Source organism: Nymphaea colorata, chromosome 5 (genome assembly GCF_008831285.2).
Source record: "Nymphaea colorata isolate Beijing-Zhang1983 chromosome 5, ASM883128v2, whole genome shotgun sequence".
In the NCBI taxonomy this organism is placed as follows: domain Eukaryota; kingdom Viridiplantae; phylum Streptophyta; class Magnoliopsida; order Nymphaeales; family Nymphaeaceae; genus Nymphaea; species Nymphaea colorata.
The window spans coordinates 5,313,880-5,331,088 of NC_045142.1; the positions used below are offsets into that span (position 1 = coordinate 5,313,880).

Consider the following 17,209-nt stretch of genomic DNA (forward strand, 5'->3'; position numbering starts at 1 on the left):
TTACCTTTGCCAATGATTTCTTGCAGATGAAGGCAAGTTCTTACGTAGAAACCAGCATCCTCAGATAAACACCTGCTTTTCCTCTTCCCACGTTGCATAAACCGGTAGAGTTAAGCGAGATAGAGAGAGCCAAAAGGGAATTGGACGATTGATGTGAAGCGGATCTTCAAAGATGCCCATGAAAAGATTGGCGCCAAATGAAACAAGTGATGGATGATCAACATTCTTCGTAAGCGAGACCGTTCAACTTCCACGTATAGATGAATGACTTTATTTTCGCATATGGCACTGCCGACGGCCACAATTGTCGCTATAAGAATCGTCATTTTGGAGGTCAATAAGGCAGTTTCTTATTTAGCTCCGGGGAAAAGAAGAGCAAATGCCAACAACCCTCTGCCTGTAGGCCATTCACCAAAATGGTGTATTGTATTGAGAAAATGTCAGATTTAAAGTAGGATGGGGAGTGTAGGATCTTAAAACTCATTGTTCATCGCTTTCAAACTCTAAAGATCTCAAATCCGATGTTATCCGAATTGTGGAATTTTAAAATTGAAATTCTCATTTTTCATGAAATGAGAATTGAATTATCATTCTGGAATTATAGGCTCATCCTTAAATCAAACTTCTAGAATTGTGATTGTGCTCTAAAGGATAAAATGATGATTTCAAAAATTTTAGAATTCTTTACTCGTCATGGTAATTTTATTTCATCAATTCTATAATTTTAATTCATATTTCATCAAAAACCTTTTCTTATTTTAGAATCCAAATTGCAGACTATCAAGAAAACTAGAACTAGAATCTTCATTGTAATTATAATTTAAGGTGGAATTTTGACTCTAGAATTAAATTCAAAGCCATCAAAGGCCCCCTTAATGAATCTGCCCTAATTAATTTATGTCCTCTTACCAAATGCCCTTTAGAAAAACTCAAATTTCAGATTATAGGTCTGAATAGTTTATACCAAATAACCTCAAATTGAAAATAAGATCAGACAATAGTCCATATACATTGTCAGCAGGAGTCATGTCGCTTCTTGATGAACTTCATTTTAAAAATAATAATAATAATGACAATAAAAATAAAAGCTTGCTCATTGAAAACGCCATTCTATGACACATCTAATCCAAGCAGAAGCAAAGGTTAAAGGATCTTATATAAACTGGCTTCCTGTTTCACTCAAAAAACCATGGGTGCATCTACTCACAAACTTGGACTCGGGGCAAGTTCCTATATCAATTAACAATTTATTTAGTTACAGAATTAAACTGCTTCATCATCCTTCTCTATGAGTAAAGCGACGGAGTCGAGACTTCTACCTCCACATTCATGACCTTAAATACCTCCATGATTCTCTTCCCACTGCCTCCTGCATTAATTTTGTCAGTAGTCAATTGGTTTAAAACAGTGGAAGCCACGGCCACAGGCTGGCCGCTGCCTGCGGAAATAAGGCCAAAAATGAGGCGGAGCTTATCGTTCAAGTCTCGAAGTATCCTAGAGTGACAGTACTTCGCCCCTTCAAGATACAACCCCACAAAACTTGTCAACGTCAAGCACTAACATTTAATTGTACAGCTATCGCAAGGACTGATCAACCTAGCGCCAGATAGGAAGCTTCCGAATCAGTGAGTGTGTCCAGAAGTTGGGATGAGCATGACATGCTAAAATGAAATTACCCAATTTTTTTTTTGAAGTTACATTTTGAAAACATAAAAAAATAAAACTGACAGTCTTCAGGCGGCTCTCAACCTTTGAGTCCCAAAAAAAATATTGTATTCTCGAATCTATTTTGTTAAATATGAATGTTTGGTCTGTGATTGTGCATTCCATGCATGAAATATTTTACTAGTAACACAGACATTAGGTAAATATGAATACTGCCACAGAAGCCGATCGTGACTCAACTGTCGTCAGATCATCAGAAATATTTTATTTATATAATTATAATTACTAAATTAAATAAGCTTGGAAAGCCAGTTTGAGCGAGAGATGAGGTCAAATTGGCATGAATTGATGCATTAAAGTAGTGAGAAATGTTGCTCTACACTTGAGAGAAATACAATATAGTTAAATATTTCTACTTATTCCTGTAAAGTTAGCCGCGTGATATCACATGCACATCCTAATTGTTCGATTAATCTTATTCCAGTATTATCGATCAACTCAAAACATTGTTTTTAAAATTAAAAAGTATAACTTTTTCTCAACTTTTGAAAAAGCTACTTTTATAATTCGTCGGATCTTATTGTGGCATTGGTCCAATAGTTGAGGCCAGCAATTATTAGTTATCATACTCTTGAAACAGTTAGCTAAATCTTCACTTGTGTAAACATGTCCCATATCATGAATGTAATCCTTTTTTATAAAGTTTAACCATAGTGTTCTGTTTCCCTTTTATTCTTATTTCATAAAATTCCTTTTATTTATTTTCACAAGTTGCTTAGTTACAATTGCTTGCCAAGCTTGAACCCGTGGAACTCCACTCATTATTGGTAAGTTAAACTCGGCCATAAATTGATCTCAATGAGGGATTGAGTAACAGTGTTTCATGAATTTGTTACTATGACATGCTATTCATTTATACAAAAAAATTTTAAAATTAGAATAAAATCAATAACAATAATACATATAAAAAATAAGATTGCTTCGAAGCTCATTAATTAAACCGTCCAGAAATTATAGTAGGAGCTTGTCAAATGATATGAATTGTACAGCTAATGCAAGCATTGCCCAACCAGGAGCCAGCCAAAAAGGGGCTCCATCTAAGCCTGAGCACCGGTCCGGGCCGCTGGTAGGTATCTGGTACCTAGCCCGACTCGGGTCCTAGCCCGGGCCCGGTAACAGGAAAAATCGAACTATTGTTTATCCAACGATACTTTGTTATCATTTAGCGTAGTTGCATTCTCTTGTAATTAATCACAGAAGGGCGATAATCTTATAAGTCTAGTTATGCTTGATGTTTTTTCACCGGTTGAAGTCTCTTAGACACGATGTAAGTGGATTAATAACGTCATCTGACTGTTTTGTTTTTTCCTTTTTATATCAACTGTGGCTTTTCTTATGATGTCGTCATTTGGGCTAAAGAGGCCAGTTGAAGTTCTCAAGATATCTTCATTGCAGATATCAGGATTTGTAGAAGTCAAGACGACCATACTTGTGATCTACATGTCGATGCTTTTATAGAATCATAAATGTAGGTGAAATGCAACCATGATATTTTGGCATGACTATAGATGAAGTTTTTTCCTGATAAATTAAGCTGCATTATAAATTGAATCAGTTAATTAAGTCTCACTTTGACAAAATCATATAGAAATGAACCGATGGACTAGTTGTACTTAAACTAGCTAGTTCAGTCCTGTCTTCATGCGTTCCTCAAAAATATTTTCACCTCTTGAACCAAATTGGCTACATGGAGCACTGCTATAAGGAGATGTTGACAACCGCTGCAGTCTACCGTAGTACTTAATGGCGATAAAATGAGTGTTTATCCGAATATGCTAGATTTCATTTTATTTATTTTATGAATAAATCCTAAATATATTAAATTATGTTTTTTTATACAGTGATTCACAAGTTTATGTACACACAAGTCAATGCGGTGCTCATGCCAATTTTTGTAACATTAAATTTAAAGAAAAGTTTACTTGTCTTTGTCTTGTATAAAAAATTTGAAAAATGATATTTTCGATGCAAACTTTAATTCAGCTCCTCCTAAGAAAAATTTCTGGCTCCTGGTTCCTAATCGCTATAAATAAAGCATTTTTTTCTACCATGCAGTAGATAAGACCTGATCAAGAGATGAACTGTTGCACATCGAACTCGTGGACTTATTTTGCTCATGTTGCAGAGAAAGTATAATCCGAATCTTTCCCTTCACCATCTAGCTGTCTCAAGGCCTTCGTTGTCCAGCTGTGCCTCTTACGTTTATGGGTCCTTCAATTAATTCGGCACACAGCTTCCAGCTCTTGTTGTCCACACGAAGACGCCAATCACTCCTTCCCTTCTGCAGGTTTGGTGCTAATGAGACAACAAACGTGACCGGTCACAAGATTGAAGGGAAGAGATGAGAATATTGTTCCAACTCATATACATGTTAGATGGTCTGCAACGCTTGTGTAAGTTGACAGTTTTTTCTGACCTCTGTTCGTTTGCTGGGTCCAATTTAGCAGCACTTGTTCATCCATTTCCCACCAGTCGGGAAAAGAGCAAAAAGATCTATGTCCTCTTGGAACTTTTTCTTCGAAAGATGACTGGTGTGCATTGGGGTATGAATTTGAATTCTTGGGAAAAGGAACGTGTTTCCCAGGTGATGAAATCTAGATGAACTTTTCCTTATTATTCATTTCGTATGTAAAACTGGAAGAACATGAGATTCATAAATTAATGTAATTTGTGATTATAAAAGAAACTTCTTGCAGAAAAACGATTGTTACAGTTTTAATAAAACAACAAAATCGCACTTGGGTTTTGATTGCTTAAGCTATATTGGATGAAAGAAATTAAAACAAACCCAAGCATGTTTTCTGCTATTTGATTTTATAAAAAGTTCCATTATAAATAAGCTCTAGAAGCAGGAAATTAGCCGAGTACTTTCTCAAGTTGTGACACTAAACAATATTTATTGGAGTAATTAGTCAGAGAACGCGCCCCGGTTCTCTCGCCACTAATTCAGGGACCCATCTCGAGCTGGAGGAAGTGGGCTCACAAATCAAGCGCAGCATGTTTTGGTCCACCACGTGAGCTGCCGCAGCTCCTTCCTTTTTTCAGGATCTCCCTTGCAAATTTTTTTTTTCAAATATATTTTGCCACAAAAAAAAATATCACGGCATTTTAATTCCTTCGTAACAAGATTTGAATACACACACACACATTTACTTTCTGATGATAGATTTATCATGTTTCATAAAAATGGAGAAATGGGTAATAGCGAGTAGGGATTTAAAAGGTTCGGATCGGGGTTGGATCTAATGTCTACAGTTTAATAAGGTCCTGTTAATCGAACTCCGCCCTATTTTTTAAAACTTAGTTCGTTCAGATCCTACTTGTATAAAATCTGACATTTATATGTAACTGAATTTTTTATTTATCATGTACCAATCAGTTATAGGACTCGTGCTCAGATTCGGTCATGAAGTTGCATGCTATATCCGAACCCAATTTGTAACTGGATCATAATATCTTTACCAGATCCAGAACAAAGTAAGGAAAATATATCCAGTTCGGTTCACGGCCTCAGACTAGGATTTGTTGAAAGAAATTTCACGAATTCCAAGGTCCTCTTTTCTCCTCAGAATCTTTTGAAGAGGAAAACGAAGGTAACTATGAAAGATTAAAAAAAAATATATTTTTATTTCCTAATAATTATTTTGAATTATTCTACGTTAAATATTTTTCAAGAAGGATGTGGCTCTTATAGCTTTTCAAGAAACTTGGTTTATAACTAAGAGGCTGCCTGCCAGCAAAACTCCTTCCATTTGGCTGGGGGTGAGAATTAGAATATTAAAATTTAATAAAAAAAAAACTATTGATGAATATTGGTGTCTGAATGCTTAGAATGAGTGAATTCAACCGGTCCTAAAATGTGACTGCCTTTTTCACGTTCCTTACTCTCACTCCCTCCTTTTATCTCTTCTATTTCTTGCTTTTATACTACTATATTCAAGATGAAACTGATATATATATATATATATATATATATATATATATATATATATATATATATATATATATATATTATGTTGGATGGAAGTTATATGAGGTATCCATTTAAGAAGATGAAATAGTGGAAATTAAATTAAACAAAATAAAAACCAAGCTATATTCTCAGGAATTTTTTTTTTTAATGAAAAACCTTCAAAAGAAGGCAGGGGATTTTGATGAAGGAAATTAATTTGTTTCCGCTTATGAGGAGCATTTCTGTCTCTTAAAAATATAAAGTTCTTTTTGTTTTACTTAATCTCTACTCTCTGATTTCTTTAAATATGTGGTTCATACAATCCTCATCCAATTTGCAGCTGTCCCATTTCCATATGTATATATATTTTTATTGGCTGGTGGTCACACATGCTCTGTGGGCTACAAAGCGCCTGGGTAGGATGGTTACATGGCCACCAAATCATGTCAACAAGCAGTCAAAGAATATAACACTGGTACTTGCAGAATGGGCAGCCGACGGGTTGTCCAATTCACTTCATCAAATCAGATCTTATTTCATAAAAACAGACCTTTCACATACGTAGAAAAGAACCATGCACATTATTATGTTATGAATGAAAGAGACCGCATTGACCAAACTACTTAGTTTAGTTTAAATATAGGGCGATTTGGCAGGAGAGAATTTTTGAGTATTTCATGATTCAAACATTGGCTTTTAGAGCAGGTTCATAAAATAAAAGTTCTAGTGTTTTTTGAACATGTCTCAAAGATCGAAGATGAATCTTTGAAATAAATTCATATGACATTTATCTTATAATTACATTCGAACGAGAATCCAGTATTGATCAAACTACTTAGTTCGGATATGATTACATGGGAACGTGAACTCGATTCAATTGCAGGCTTTTGCATAACGCCAGCTTAATTCCTTGATCTCAAGGCTTCCCGAAGTGGAGATTTGAATTTCCTACTCCATATGAAACTTGAGGATCAAACTTACACAAACAAGAAATGGTTCAAGCAGTCACAAATTATTTATACTAACCAATTTTTCAGGACGCCTTTTTTCGATAAATGGTTCAAGCTTCCTTTAGCTCAGTTTACATGTCTTTGTCACCCATTAAATTTTTCAAAAGTTCTAGTTTAGACCCTCCAAAAATTTTGATTAAACAGGGATTGGTCCTTATTAAAAGATTTTTTTAGTGGTTGTAGGACTGTTCGGTCTTATAAAGATTGCTGCGTAAAGCTGGACACTTAGCCGGGCCACTGACAGGTACCCAATACCCTGCCCGACTTGGGCCCGAGCCTGAGCTGGGGCACTCTAGCTGGCCAAATTGAGCCTATACTTATAGGGCCTTGTTCAAAAATGTAACAGACTCAAGTCGGGCCTGGACGTTCTAGTCTACCCATTGGTGGCCTGGTAAACCTGATAAAGTTTTTGCAATTAAAAATAATAATATATTTACTTTTATTTTTTTTATTTCTGAAGTTAAGGCATTATGTATTTCATTTTTTATGTCTTTTTCACACATTATGCAGTGAACGTCTGATTTTTAAGAGTTATATCTGCCAGTTGACATTTGTGGAAATCGAACCAATGACGGCCTTCATACCAGCTGGTCGCCGAACGTCAATGAAAATCAGACCAACCACTGGTTTTCCACGAGCTTCCTAACCCAAGCCCTTTAAAAAATAAAATGAAACTAATAAAAAAAAATACTAATTTTCTCATAGACGTGTAAACCCGACAAGGCCAATTGGACCGAACACAAGGATAGGACCCACAACACACTGGGTGGATTCCATTTAGCTACTAGTTTCTGACTTAAAATAGGATTTTGCTTTGGCGTTTGTCTTCCCAAGACTCCACCGCCACTCGGAAAAACATGGACTTTAAAAAAAGGGGTCAAGGCATGGGGGCCCGTTTTCACGGAAGAATTTGGATCAAAAGTTTTCACGGGATTCAAATCTCATTATTTATCTTTTATCAAAGAAGTAAATTAATTGCTCGGTATAACATAATTGGTCTGATTACTAGTAGCGGAGCTACATATAGGACACCAATAACAAATATTTTATTTATTTTTTACATGTTTTTATATAAATTTCTTACAATTAATTACTTATTTTTATATATATGTTATTTGTTTAGACACTTTTATATATATAAGAATAAATATTTAAAATTCTTCTTTAAAAATAAAGATTAAGAGACTGGTGTGGGCAGCTACGCGACTGATTGGTGTTTACTAAGTCATTGAAAATTTGATCATCAATTTGATTCTTGTGAGAATTACTCCGGTAAAATGAATGATGTTTATCACAAAGGAATTCCCGAAAGCAAAAGGAAATAATGTAAGAGAACTTCATCTTCAGGTATTTCTCAAATTACCGGAGACTAGAGAGCTCTCTTTTAGATGGGAAGGGGTAGAGGGAGACACCCTCCGCTCTTCCCGGTAACATATAAACTCCTCCGCATAAATATCTTTTGGTGATGTAAAAATAAAAGAGCTTAACATTGAATTTCTTTCATTTAATTGTCTTTTTCAGTGCAATTTAAAGCGGTTAGGAAAGGCAAAACTTAAACGTAGTTTGTTATTTCATCAAAACCGAAGCACAATTTTACTAACAAAAAAAAAAAATCTTTAAAAGTGTTGATACTGAATGATATCGCACGATACTTTTAGAGAAGTATAAATACGGGCATTATAAATATGCTTACATTCGTGATATCGCACGATATTTTCTGATATTTGTGAGCAAAATAAAGGCAATAACTAGGGGCCGTGATTTTGAAATCGCACGATGAGGGGCCCTTGTTCTCCGCATGGGACGGCCGATTATGAATCTCCGACAATAACAACGGAGGAAGGAGAAAAAAAATATATACGATGAAGGGTTCAAAAATAATGTCCCTTCAATTTGCTCAAATGCCATTAATGTCCCTCACTCCCGTTTACTTCGTAACGTCCATTTTGACGCCGTTACTCCTGGGACGTGGTCTGTCAGGTTGGAGAGGACTACGAAATGACGAAAACAGCCTTATTGGGGCCTGAGGATTCAATGTGCACAAGCGATTCGCTAACCGGTTTTTGAGTACCCGGTTCACCTTTTGAATCGCGGTTTGAGGATTGGGGTACAAGAAAGCAGGGACAGACTCTTTCGCATCACAAGGTCAATTAGTTGGCTTCTCTTTCTCTGGCTCTCTATCTACAGTTTTCAGTTTATAAATTGAATAGCGCTGCGGATTTATCAACAGATCTAAGTTCAGACCTGAGATCCACAATTATCAAACACAACATAACATCTCATCTTTTTAAGTATTCTCTAATGCAATTGGCTAGACTCCCACTAAAATGTACTCTGATTGATGCCAATACTTGTGATTATGCACCGTTAATTGATTTGCATAGTTATTTTTAAAGCTAGAGAATTGATACTTGAACAAGTTTTCCCTTCATATTTGTCAAATCGGAGAAAGCCAAGTCGAAGCGAATCGCCCTAACCTGAGTCTAACTCGGAAGTCTGGCGAACCAATGAAAGGGCATCTTGGTGAGTTGGTGGTGAGCTGTTATCAAGTTAGGCCAGCACTTCCTGTTTCCATATCTTTTCAGCCATCGCCAAGACAGGGGAAAGCGTCGAGATGCACGATCCTTTTTAAAATGCCATAAAAAACTCCGGCTCATTGTTTAATCTTCTTTGTATGCAAAGGAGCCCTTTTGTTTATCTGCAGGGGAGTTGTCGGTTCTGCATTCCCATCCTGCAAGAGCTTCAGTTCTCATCTTTCGTTTGTCAATAAGAAAAACCTGGGGAGAACCGTCACTCCATCTTTTGGTTTCTCAGTTCGCTTCATGCTTTTGCAGGCCTCTTTATCTCCTCTGCCATCAAGAGAAAAGGTCAGGTTGTGACTGCCTCCTTGCTCTTACCCTACCTTTTCCTGGACCTTTCCCTCCTTTTCTTCTCTCCCACTCAGCTCTTCAATCCTGCTTTCAGAAATTCTGGTTGGTAGAATAAACTTCGGGTTTTAGTGGCTTTCACATGCTGAAAATGGGTAATGGCCTTCAGGTGCTGAGAATGGGTTCTCTTGTTTCTCTCATTTACTCCTTTGAAGATGGGGCCTTTTGTGGCTATTAAGTTTGGGTTTTGTTATCGATCTTGGGTGCTGTTCATCTAGCTTTTAAGTTTCTGGCTGTTGGTTCTCTTCTCTATTTCCTCTATTTGGTCTGCTTTTGATTTAGCATATTAGCATAAAGTGGTATATCCTCCTCTGAACAAACTTGGGGTTTTATATAGAATTTACCATATAGGTGTCTTTGGATACCAAGGATCAGGAACTTTGTGCAAAACTTAGTCCTTTCGATCCGGAAGCTTGTTCTTAGCTCAAGATACCAACGTCTGTTCATCAAAATGGAGAAATGCGTTCTTCTGGCTGTATTTATATTGGCTACTGTGAGCTGTTCTACTGCCTTTACGCCGGTGGACAATTACCTTATTGACTGTGGATCTTCCACGAATACCACCGTTGACGGTCGCAATTTCTTCGGCGACAATCCCGGCTCCTCGTTTTCTGTTTCGACAGGCGAGAACATTCTTGGCACCACAAGCTCCAGCCCAGTTGCTCCTGTCGCCGGATCGGCACTCTACCGGACGGCACGGATCTTCACCAGAACATCGTCTTATACATTTCCAATCAAGAGCAAAGGACGGCATTGGGTTCGTCTCTATTTCTTCCCTTTCACTTATCAGACGTATGATCTTACAACTGCAAGCTTTGATGTTCAGACACAAGATACTGTTCTTCTTAGCAATTTCCGGGTTCAAAATACCTCGTCTCCTGTGTTTAAGGAATATTCAGTTGTTGTAAATTCAGACAGTCTGGTTTTGAGTTTCGTTCCTTTGGATAATTCGGTAGCATTTGTTAATGCAATGGAAGTTGTTTCGCTTCCCTCCGGACTCATTTCAGACGATGCCCTGACTTTGAATCCCTTGAATTCCTACAAGGGACTCGCATCTGTAGCTTTAGAGACGTCATTCAGACTGAATATGGGTGGTCCTGTAGTTAGTCCAGCCACTGACTCGCTTCAAAGAACATGGGCATCTGATCAGGACTTTTTGCTTCACAAAAATGCTGCTATTAACGTTACAACAAGTCAGATACTTACATATCATACGGGAGGTGCCACTCCAGACACTGCACCAGCCATTGTGTACACTACTGCTCAAATGATGAGTCCACAAAACTCTGCAACAAACTTGTTTAACATAACATGGCAGTTTTCATTGGATTTTAGTTACTCTTACTTAGTCCGAATGCACTTTTGTGACATAACTAGCAAGGCGTTGGGGCAGCTCATATTCAATGTTTACATTGGCACCTCTCTTGCAGCCTCTGATCTGGATCTATCTGCTCAAACACAATCCTTGGTAACCCCTCGTTATTTTGACTTTGTTCTGCCTGCCACTTCTGGTCTAGGCATCTTGACTGTCTCTGTTGGGCCCTCTGGTGTGGCAGCTGTTTCACAAAATGCTACTTTAAATGGATTGGAGATAATGAAGTTTGGCATGGCACCTGCAAATCCCTCTTCAAAGGGTCAGAAGATTGGGATAATTGTTGGTTCATTAGTGGGAGGTATTTTTCTGATTGGCATCATAACCATAATCATCTTAAAATGCCGGGCTAAACAAAAGGGTCAGCACTCATGGGTTCCTTCTTACATAAATGGGGGGCACGGCACGGGCAGTAAGGTTTCTAATGCAACTGGAAATACCCTAACATCGGTGCAGGGTACCACTGTTGGGTACCGGTTTACTCTGGCTGAGTTACAGGAAGCAACAAAGAACTTCGATGAAGCGTGTGTTATTGGAGTTGGTGGCTTTGGAAAGGTGTACAAGGGGGAATGCAAAGATGGAACAATAATAGCAGTCAAGCGAGCTAATCCTGGATCTCAACAGGGTCTCAAAGAATTCCTCACAGAGATTGATACGTTGTCTAAATTTCGTCATCGCCATCTAGTTTCGCTCATTGGCTTCTGTGACGAGCAGTCTGAAATGATCCTTGTATATGAGTATATGGTGAATGGAACCCTTAAGAGTCGTCTCTATGGGAGTAGTCTTCCCAGCCTGAGTTGGAAACAGAGGCTTGAGATTTGTATAGGAGCTGCAAGAGGTCTTCACTACCTTCATACCGGTTCTGCTCAAGGAATAATCCATCGTGATGTTAAGTCAGCTAATATTCTACTTGATGAAAACCTTCTGGCAAAGGTTTCAGATTTTGGGTTATCTAAGACGGGTCCTGATCTTGATCAAACCCATGTAAGCACAGCTGTCAAAGGGAGCTTTGGTTATCTAGATCCTGAGTATTTCAGAAGGCAGCAGCTGACACAAAAATCAGACGTCTATTCGTTTGGAGTTGTATTGCTTGAAGTCCTCTGCGCAAGGCCTGCAATTGATCCTTCACTTCCAAGGGAGAGGGTAAACATAGTCGATTGGGCATTGAAGTATCAGAAGAAGGAGCAGCTGGCTAAAGTTATTGATCCATGTCTTGTAGGTACTGTTGACCCTAGATCTCTTGGTAAATTTTGGGAGACAATTCTGAGGTGTTTGGCTGAATATGGTTCGGAGCGCCCCACAATAGGGGATGTGCTGTGGAACTTGGAGTATGCATTGCAGTTGCAGGAATCAATCCTTGCTGAGCCAAGTAATGATAGTGAAAATCACATCATTGATCTCTCAGTTCCAACATCACGTGTCAGTCCTTATGAAACTGAAATGGCTAACAGAAATGTGGCATCTGATCATCTCTCCGCCATATCAGCCAGCAATGTTTTCTCACAGTTTATGAACAATGAAGGACGATAGATGGCATTCTAAGGTACTCTATGCCACTTTATGTTGGATCAAATTTGCCTCTACGCGCGGTTCACTTGGAGCTCAACATTGAGGTTTTGATTTTCTGTTTTCTTCTTTAAGGATTACAGAAGCTTGTCAGTCCAGGGGAGGTTTGTCATTTCCTGCTTGATTTCCTGGAACCAATTTTTTTCACTGTCAAATTTCTTTTGAAGGAGATGAAAAGCCTGATCCAAAGCGGGGTCTACCTTACGAAGAAGATCAGCACTCAAGAACTTTTTCTATGAATGGACATTTGGTGTATGCTAGTCCCAGTTTATTCATGTTTATTTATTTATTTTTTTATTTATTTTCCATTGTAGAAGTTGTACAGTATGTTTTCCTCGTAACATCACTGTGTTGTTCTTTAGTTCCGATTTTGCCTATTTTGGTTGTTCACGATTTCGCAGATTAGACTTCTCATGATTTATAAAGACGTAACGTTTTGTTTTTTTCTATAGCCATAGCTCATTTTGGTAATGTTCTGCTGATAAAATCTCTCTGGGTTATGCTAAACCAAGACAAAAACATGGTTTTAGCATCAAAAGTATAAATCTTGTTAGCCATTAAATGCATTCTAGTATTTCTTATTTCAGCCTCCGTACTGTCCAGACAGTTCTTTGGCTATGGCTATCATATTTCCAAGGATTTCTCAATATTTGCCTTGCTGCAACTCCATTTTAATTGCTTGTGCTTCTTTCTAAATCTGTCTTAATTTCCTTATGTTGAAGCACCCTTCTGCTGGAGTTGCAGAAATTACAGATTTAGCAGTCCGGATATGCCATTTGATCGGCCATCATGTGGCAATGCACCATTTTTGCTTTGCTGATCTCTGAAATCAATCTAATGGGTATCAGTGTCATGTTTCTACAACTGCTGAAAACTGGTACTGTTGTTTCAACATATTAGAAGAAACGGACATTACATTTCATGCAGTAATGTGCTTTCTTCTTTTTGTGATTTGCAATCTGGGTTAAGCACACCTCCATGATGGTATGCCAAGAGAGACATTATGACATCGGCTTTCAATTCCTTTCAACTGTCATCATCCTGAACAGGTGGACTAAGCTTTCATAATGATTCTCATTATTTTTTCCCCCTTCAAATTGATATATTCATTTCGTGTGCAAGAGATGAAGAGGTTTTTTCTCTTTGACACCATCATATCTAGATGTCAACTATTTACTTCTTTGACTTGCCATCAATATATTCGTTTTCATGCTTGTTCTGATCTTCAAGTTCTGAAATGTCAATAAAGTTTCCATAGATGTAGGATTTGTGTGGGTTTCGTACAAACTTGGCAACTTATATCGAGGATCTAACAATTACGATAGATGTCGTGTACTAGTTCCTTGTAAAGGTGGTGACATTTTGTTTTTCGCAGCTTTCGTTCACCCTATTATTGGAGCCAGACAAAAAACAATCTTTTGTTATTTTAACAGAGTACCGTGTTTGAATTGCCAATAAAAAAATGTTTGTACTTGTCACAAACCTGCTAGCTTTCCGGTCCACCTAGGTTTTCTCCCTCCCTCCCTATCTCTCTCTCTCTCATGTTCTTGTGTTTTAACAGGCTGTCACCTGTCATGGTTTAGGTTCCATTGGATGCACGCCAGGTGCTCTGCAAGGCGGAATGGCTGCACGCCAGATGTTCCTGCGGCCCTTGCGCGTGCACAAACTAAGGGTCCGCGACAAAACTGTGCACCGTGTTCTCTGCAACTGCGACACGAATGGGGGCTGTGCTGTCCCTTGTTGCACGCTACGTTCTTGATAACACCAGAACAGAATGTTCCGTTCCTGTTGTTCCTAAGTCAATGAAACAAACAGGCTCTTACGGTCTCCTTAAGTCAAATAGGTGAAACTATTGATGTCGGAAATTCGCAACCATGGGGTCTTTACCACTGCTTTATAGGGTGCGCAGCTTTGAGGTTTCCTTCTACTTCCAAGAGAAAAGATTGAATCCAAAATACTCTGTCATTTTTTCATTTAATTATTATAAAACTCATTGCTGTTGATTTCATTTTCCAAGATTAAAAAACTTAACCAAATTGAGCTAGAGCCACATATGAACCAAGGGCCACAGTTTCTCTCTCTCTCTCTCTTTATATATATATATATATATATATACAAATCTGACTCTTGCCAAATAGTTCCAAATCTTAGTCCGAATTTGAGTTTGACTCCAATTTTGGTTCCAGATTTGGCGATGAGTTTGCACCCAAATCTGATTCTAAAATTATAAATCAAATTAGAATCGTTGATATTCAAAACATTCTTTCCTTACAATAAAAGGCACTCCCATCTGTTTTTCCTCGCATAGGGTCATAAATCCAAATGGAAATTAGTCTTTGTAGCATTATTTAAAAGATTAAGTATATCTGAGCCGTTTGTGTCCAACTACTCTCACATTTCGCCTTTGTGAAAAGAGACATTTATATTGCTCTTCTTGCATGTACATGTAGATGATATTATCGTTAATTATAAATTATTTTTCAACGTTTGGCAAGTACAATGGTTCTTACATCATAGCTTTCACATGAAAGATATAGAGACAGTATATTTCCCGAACAAAAAACAACTTAGCCAAATCAAAGATAAAGCCACGGCCGGCCACTCTCCTAAAGAAAGTATACCCTTCATATCGTGAAAGACATGGAGCCTTTAAGAGCCAAACCAGTTGATTTTCCCATTGAACAAAGACATGATCAGGTGACAAATAATTATCAACATCGGATAGAAGGATTAATTTATCTAACCAGTGCAGGACCTAGCACTAGTTAGGAGCTGGCATTACTTAACTTGTGCTTATATTTGGTTGACTTGTGCAAGCTCCATTTCAACCTCACATGCAAGATGTTGTTCCAGTCTTAAGATATATATTTGAAAAGCAACTTGCACAAATTATTATGTTTAAGTTGAATTTTCTCTTTGTACAAGGACCTAAGTGTCGTAGTACAATTGGTTAGACTGGCAGAATGGTGACTATTCCTCTAAACGCAAACGATGAATGTATGACACTCACTATTCCTCTAAACGCAAACGATGAATGTATGACACTCTAGTTGACAGATGTCATGCTCACCACCTAGATCATGAAGTAACCCTAGACCCCGAGGGCAAAGGGAAAGGGAAAGGGGCTTTAGTCTCTTCAGAATATCTCCCTCTCTTTGTAAAAGCTTATTGTGATTCATGCTACGTGTCAAATGATCTATTACTGGATGGTGCTTAGGTCATCTATTAACTTTAGATATCATCTAACAGCTAATGCAATATGCAAAATAATCTGGCTCAAGGGCTTCCTGGGATATCTCAAGGTGGACCATCCAACACATGCGGTTTCTATTTTGATACTCAAGCTTGCATGCACATAGTAGTTTATCCAGCTAGCATATTATGAAGCTACTAACAAGCAAATTGGGTTGTCACACATTCCTGTACACACCAATTTGTGGAGTGCCAAAAATCAGTCGGCTTACCAAATAAGGAAAATGCCTTCCCATAAGCCTATCATCTGGTTCCTCGTAAACAGGGGCGGAGCCAGGATTTTTCGCAAGGGCGGGCCAAATGGGGACTAGGTTTTGTGGATTGGATTTGGGTAGGGTCAAACTGAACTTATATTCAAAAAATACATTGAGACAAAAAAAAAAATCAATTTTTACACTAGATTTTTTTTTTTTAATTTGGTTGGGGTGGGGCCATGGCCTAGGCGCCCCCCCCCCCCCCCTTCCCTCCGCCCCTGCTCGTAAATATGCAGCCATTAATGGTACACTTGCGGTGCATTTGATTCCCCAAGGATCTCAAATCCGAGGGGATCTTAGATCTGTGATAGCTGAAATCCACAATTGTATGAAACTGCGGATTTCAGCTTCTATCCCTAACCCATAACATGGATTCCAAATCTACACTTTACCTTTTCTCATTATGCTTTGTATCCGTCTACTGATAGTGGATACTGAAAGACAATGGAAGGAAGGAGGGAAGGAAGTGCGATTACCGCTGATTTGAGATCCGCAGTAATCAAATGTAACCTTAGTGACCGCACGGGCTTAGGCTCAAACAATGCCTTTCAGAAGGTCAAAGCCCTTGTCGTATCTTGTGTTGCCAAGGGATATTAGAGTTTGAGCCTGAATCAGTAGTAGTGGAGCTAGAGATTTATGGTTGAGGGGCACTGATTTACATTGTTATGTCAATTTGTCCCAACGAGAAAATACTGTTTCAAGAATCACCCTAATCTTTGAGGCAAATACATCTAATCTTTGAGGCAAATACATGAAACAATTTGTGACTATTCTCATGGTCAAATGGCCCCTAAGGGGCACCCATATATTAGTTAATAAAAGATAATGGGGCATCAACATATAAATAACAATTTGGTTTGATTTTTGTACCCGGTTGTTTCCATTCTTTTTTTTTTGTCACATTGACATGCCTTACTTTTATGTTACATCACATCTAGCATACTTGTAACTTGAAAGAGGGTATGACAAATGTAAGGAGAAAAAATTACAAATAAGTGCTTAACAAATAAGTCAATATCAAACAACTGCTCAATTTTAATTTGGATAAGGCATTAATGTGTGAAGACATGTTCTCACCTTCTACTATAGGAGCATTTCGATAACTTTATCGGGTAATTTTTTTCAAATTCTAGTTTTAACCTTACGAGGGG

The 17,209-nt window shown here is 38.0% G+C and overlaps 1 protein-coding gene across 1 annotated transcript; it reads left to right on the forward strand.

Moving 5' to 3' along the window:
* Positions 1-9,284: 9,284 nt before the first annotated feature.
* On the forward strand, positions 9,285-13,001 carry LOC116254154 (receptor-like protein kinase HERK 1). The gene is made up of 2 exons (XM_031629315.2): positions 9,285-12,529; positions 12,628-13,001. The coding sequence occupies exon 1, from the start codon at positions 10,066-10,068 to the stop codon at positions 12,514-12,516; it is 2,451 nt and encodes an 816-aa protein (XP_031485175.1). The 5' UTR covers positions 9,285-10,065; the 3' UTR covers positions 12,517-12,529; positions 12,628-13,001.
* The last annotated feature ends 4,208 nt before the right edge of the window (positions 13,002-17,209 follow it).

What these genes read in the sequence shown, in the direction of transcription:
- LOC116254154 (XM_031629315.2), top strand. Translation starts at nt 10,066, where the DNA reads ATGGAGAAATGCGTTCTTCTGGCTGTATTTATATTGGCTACTGTGAGC.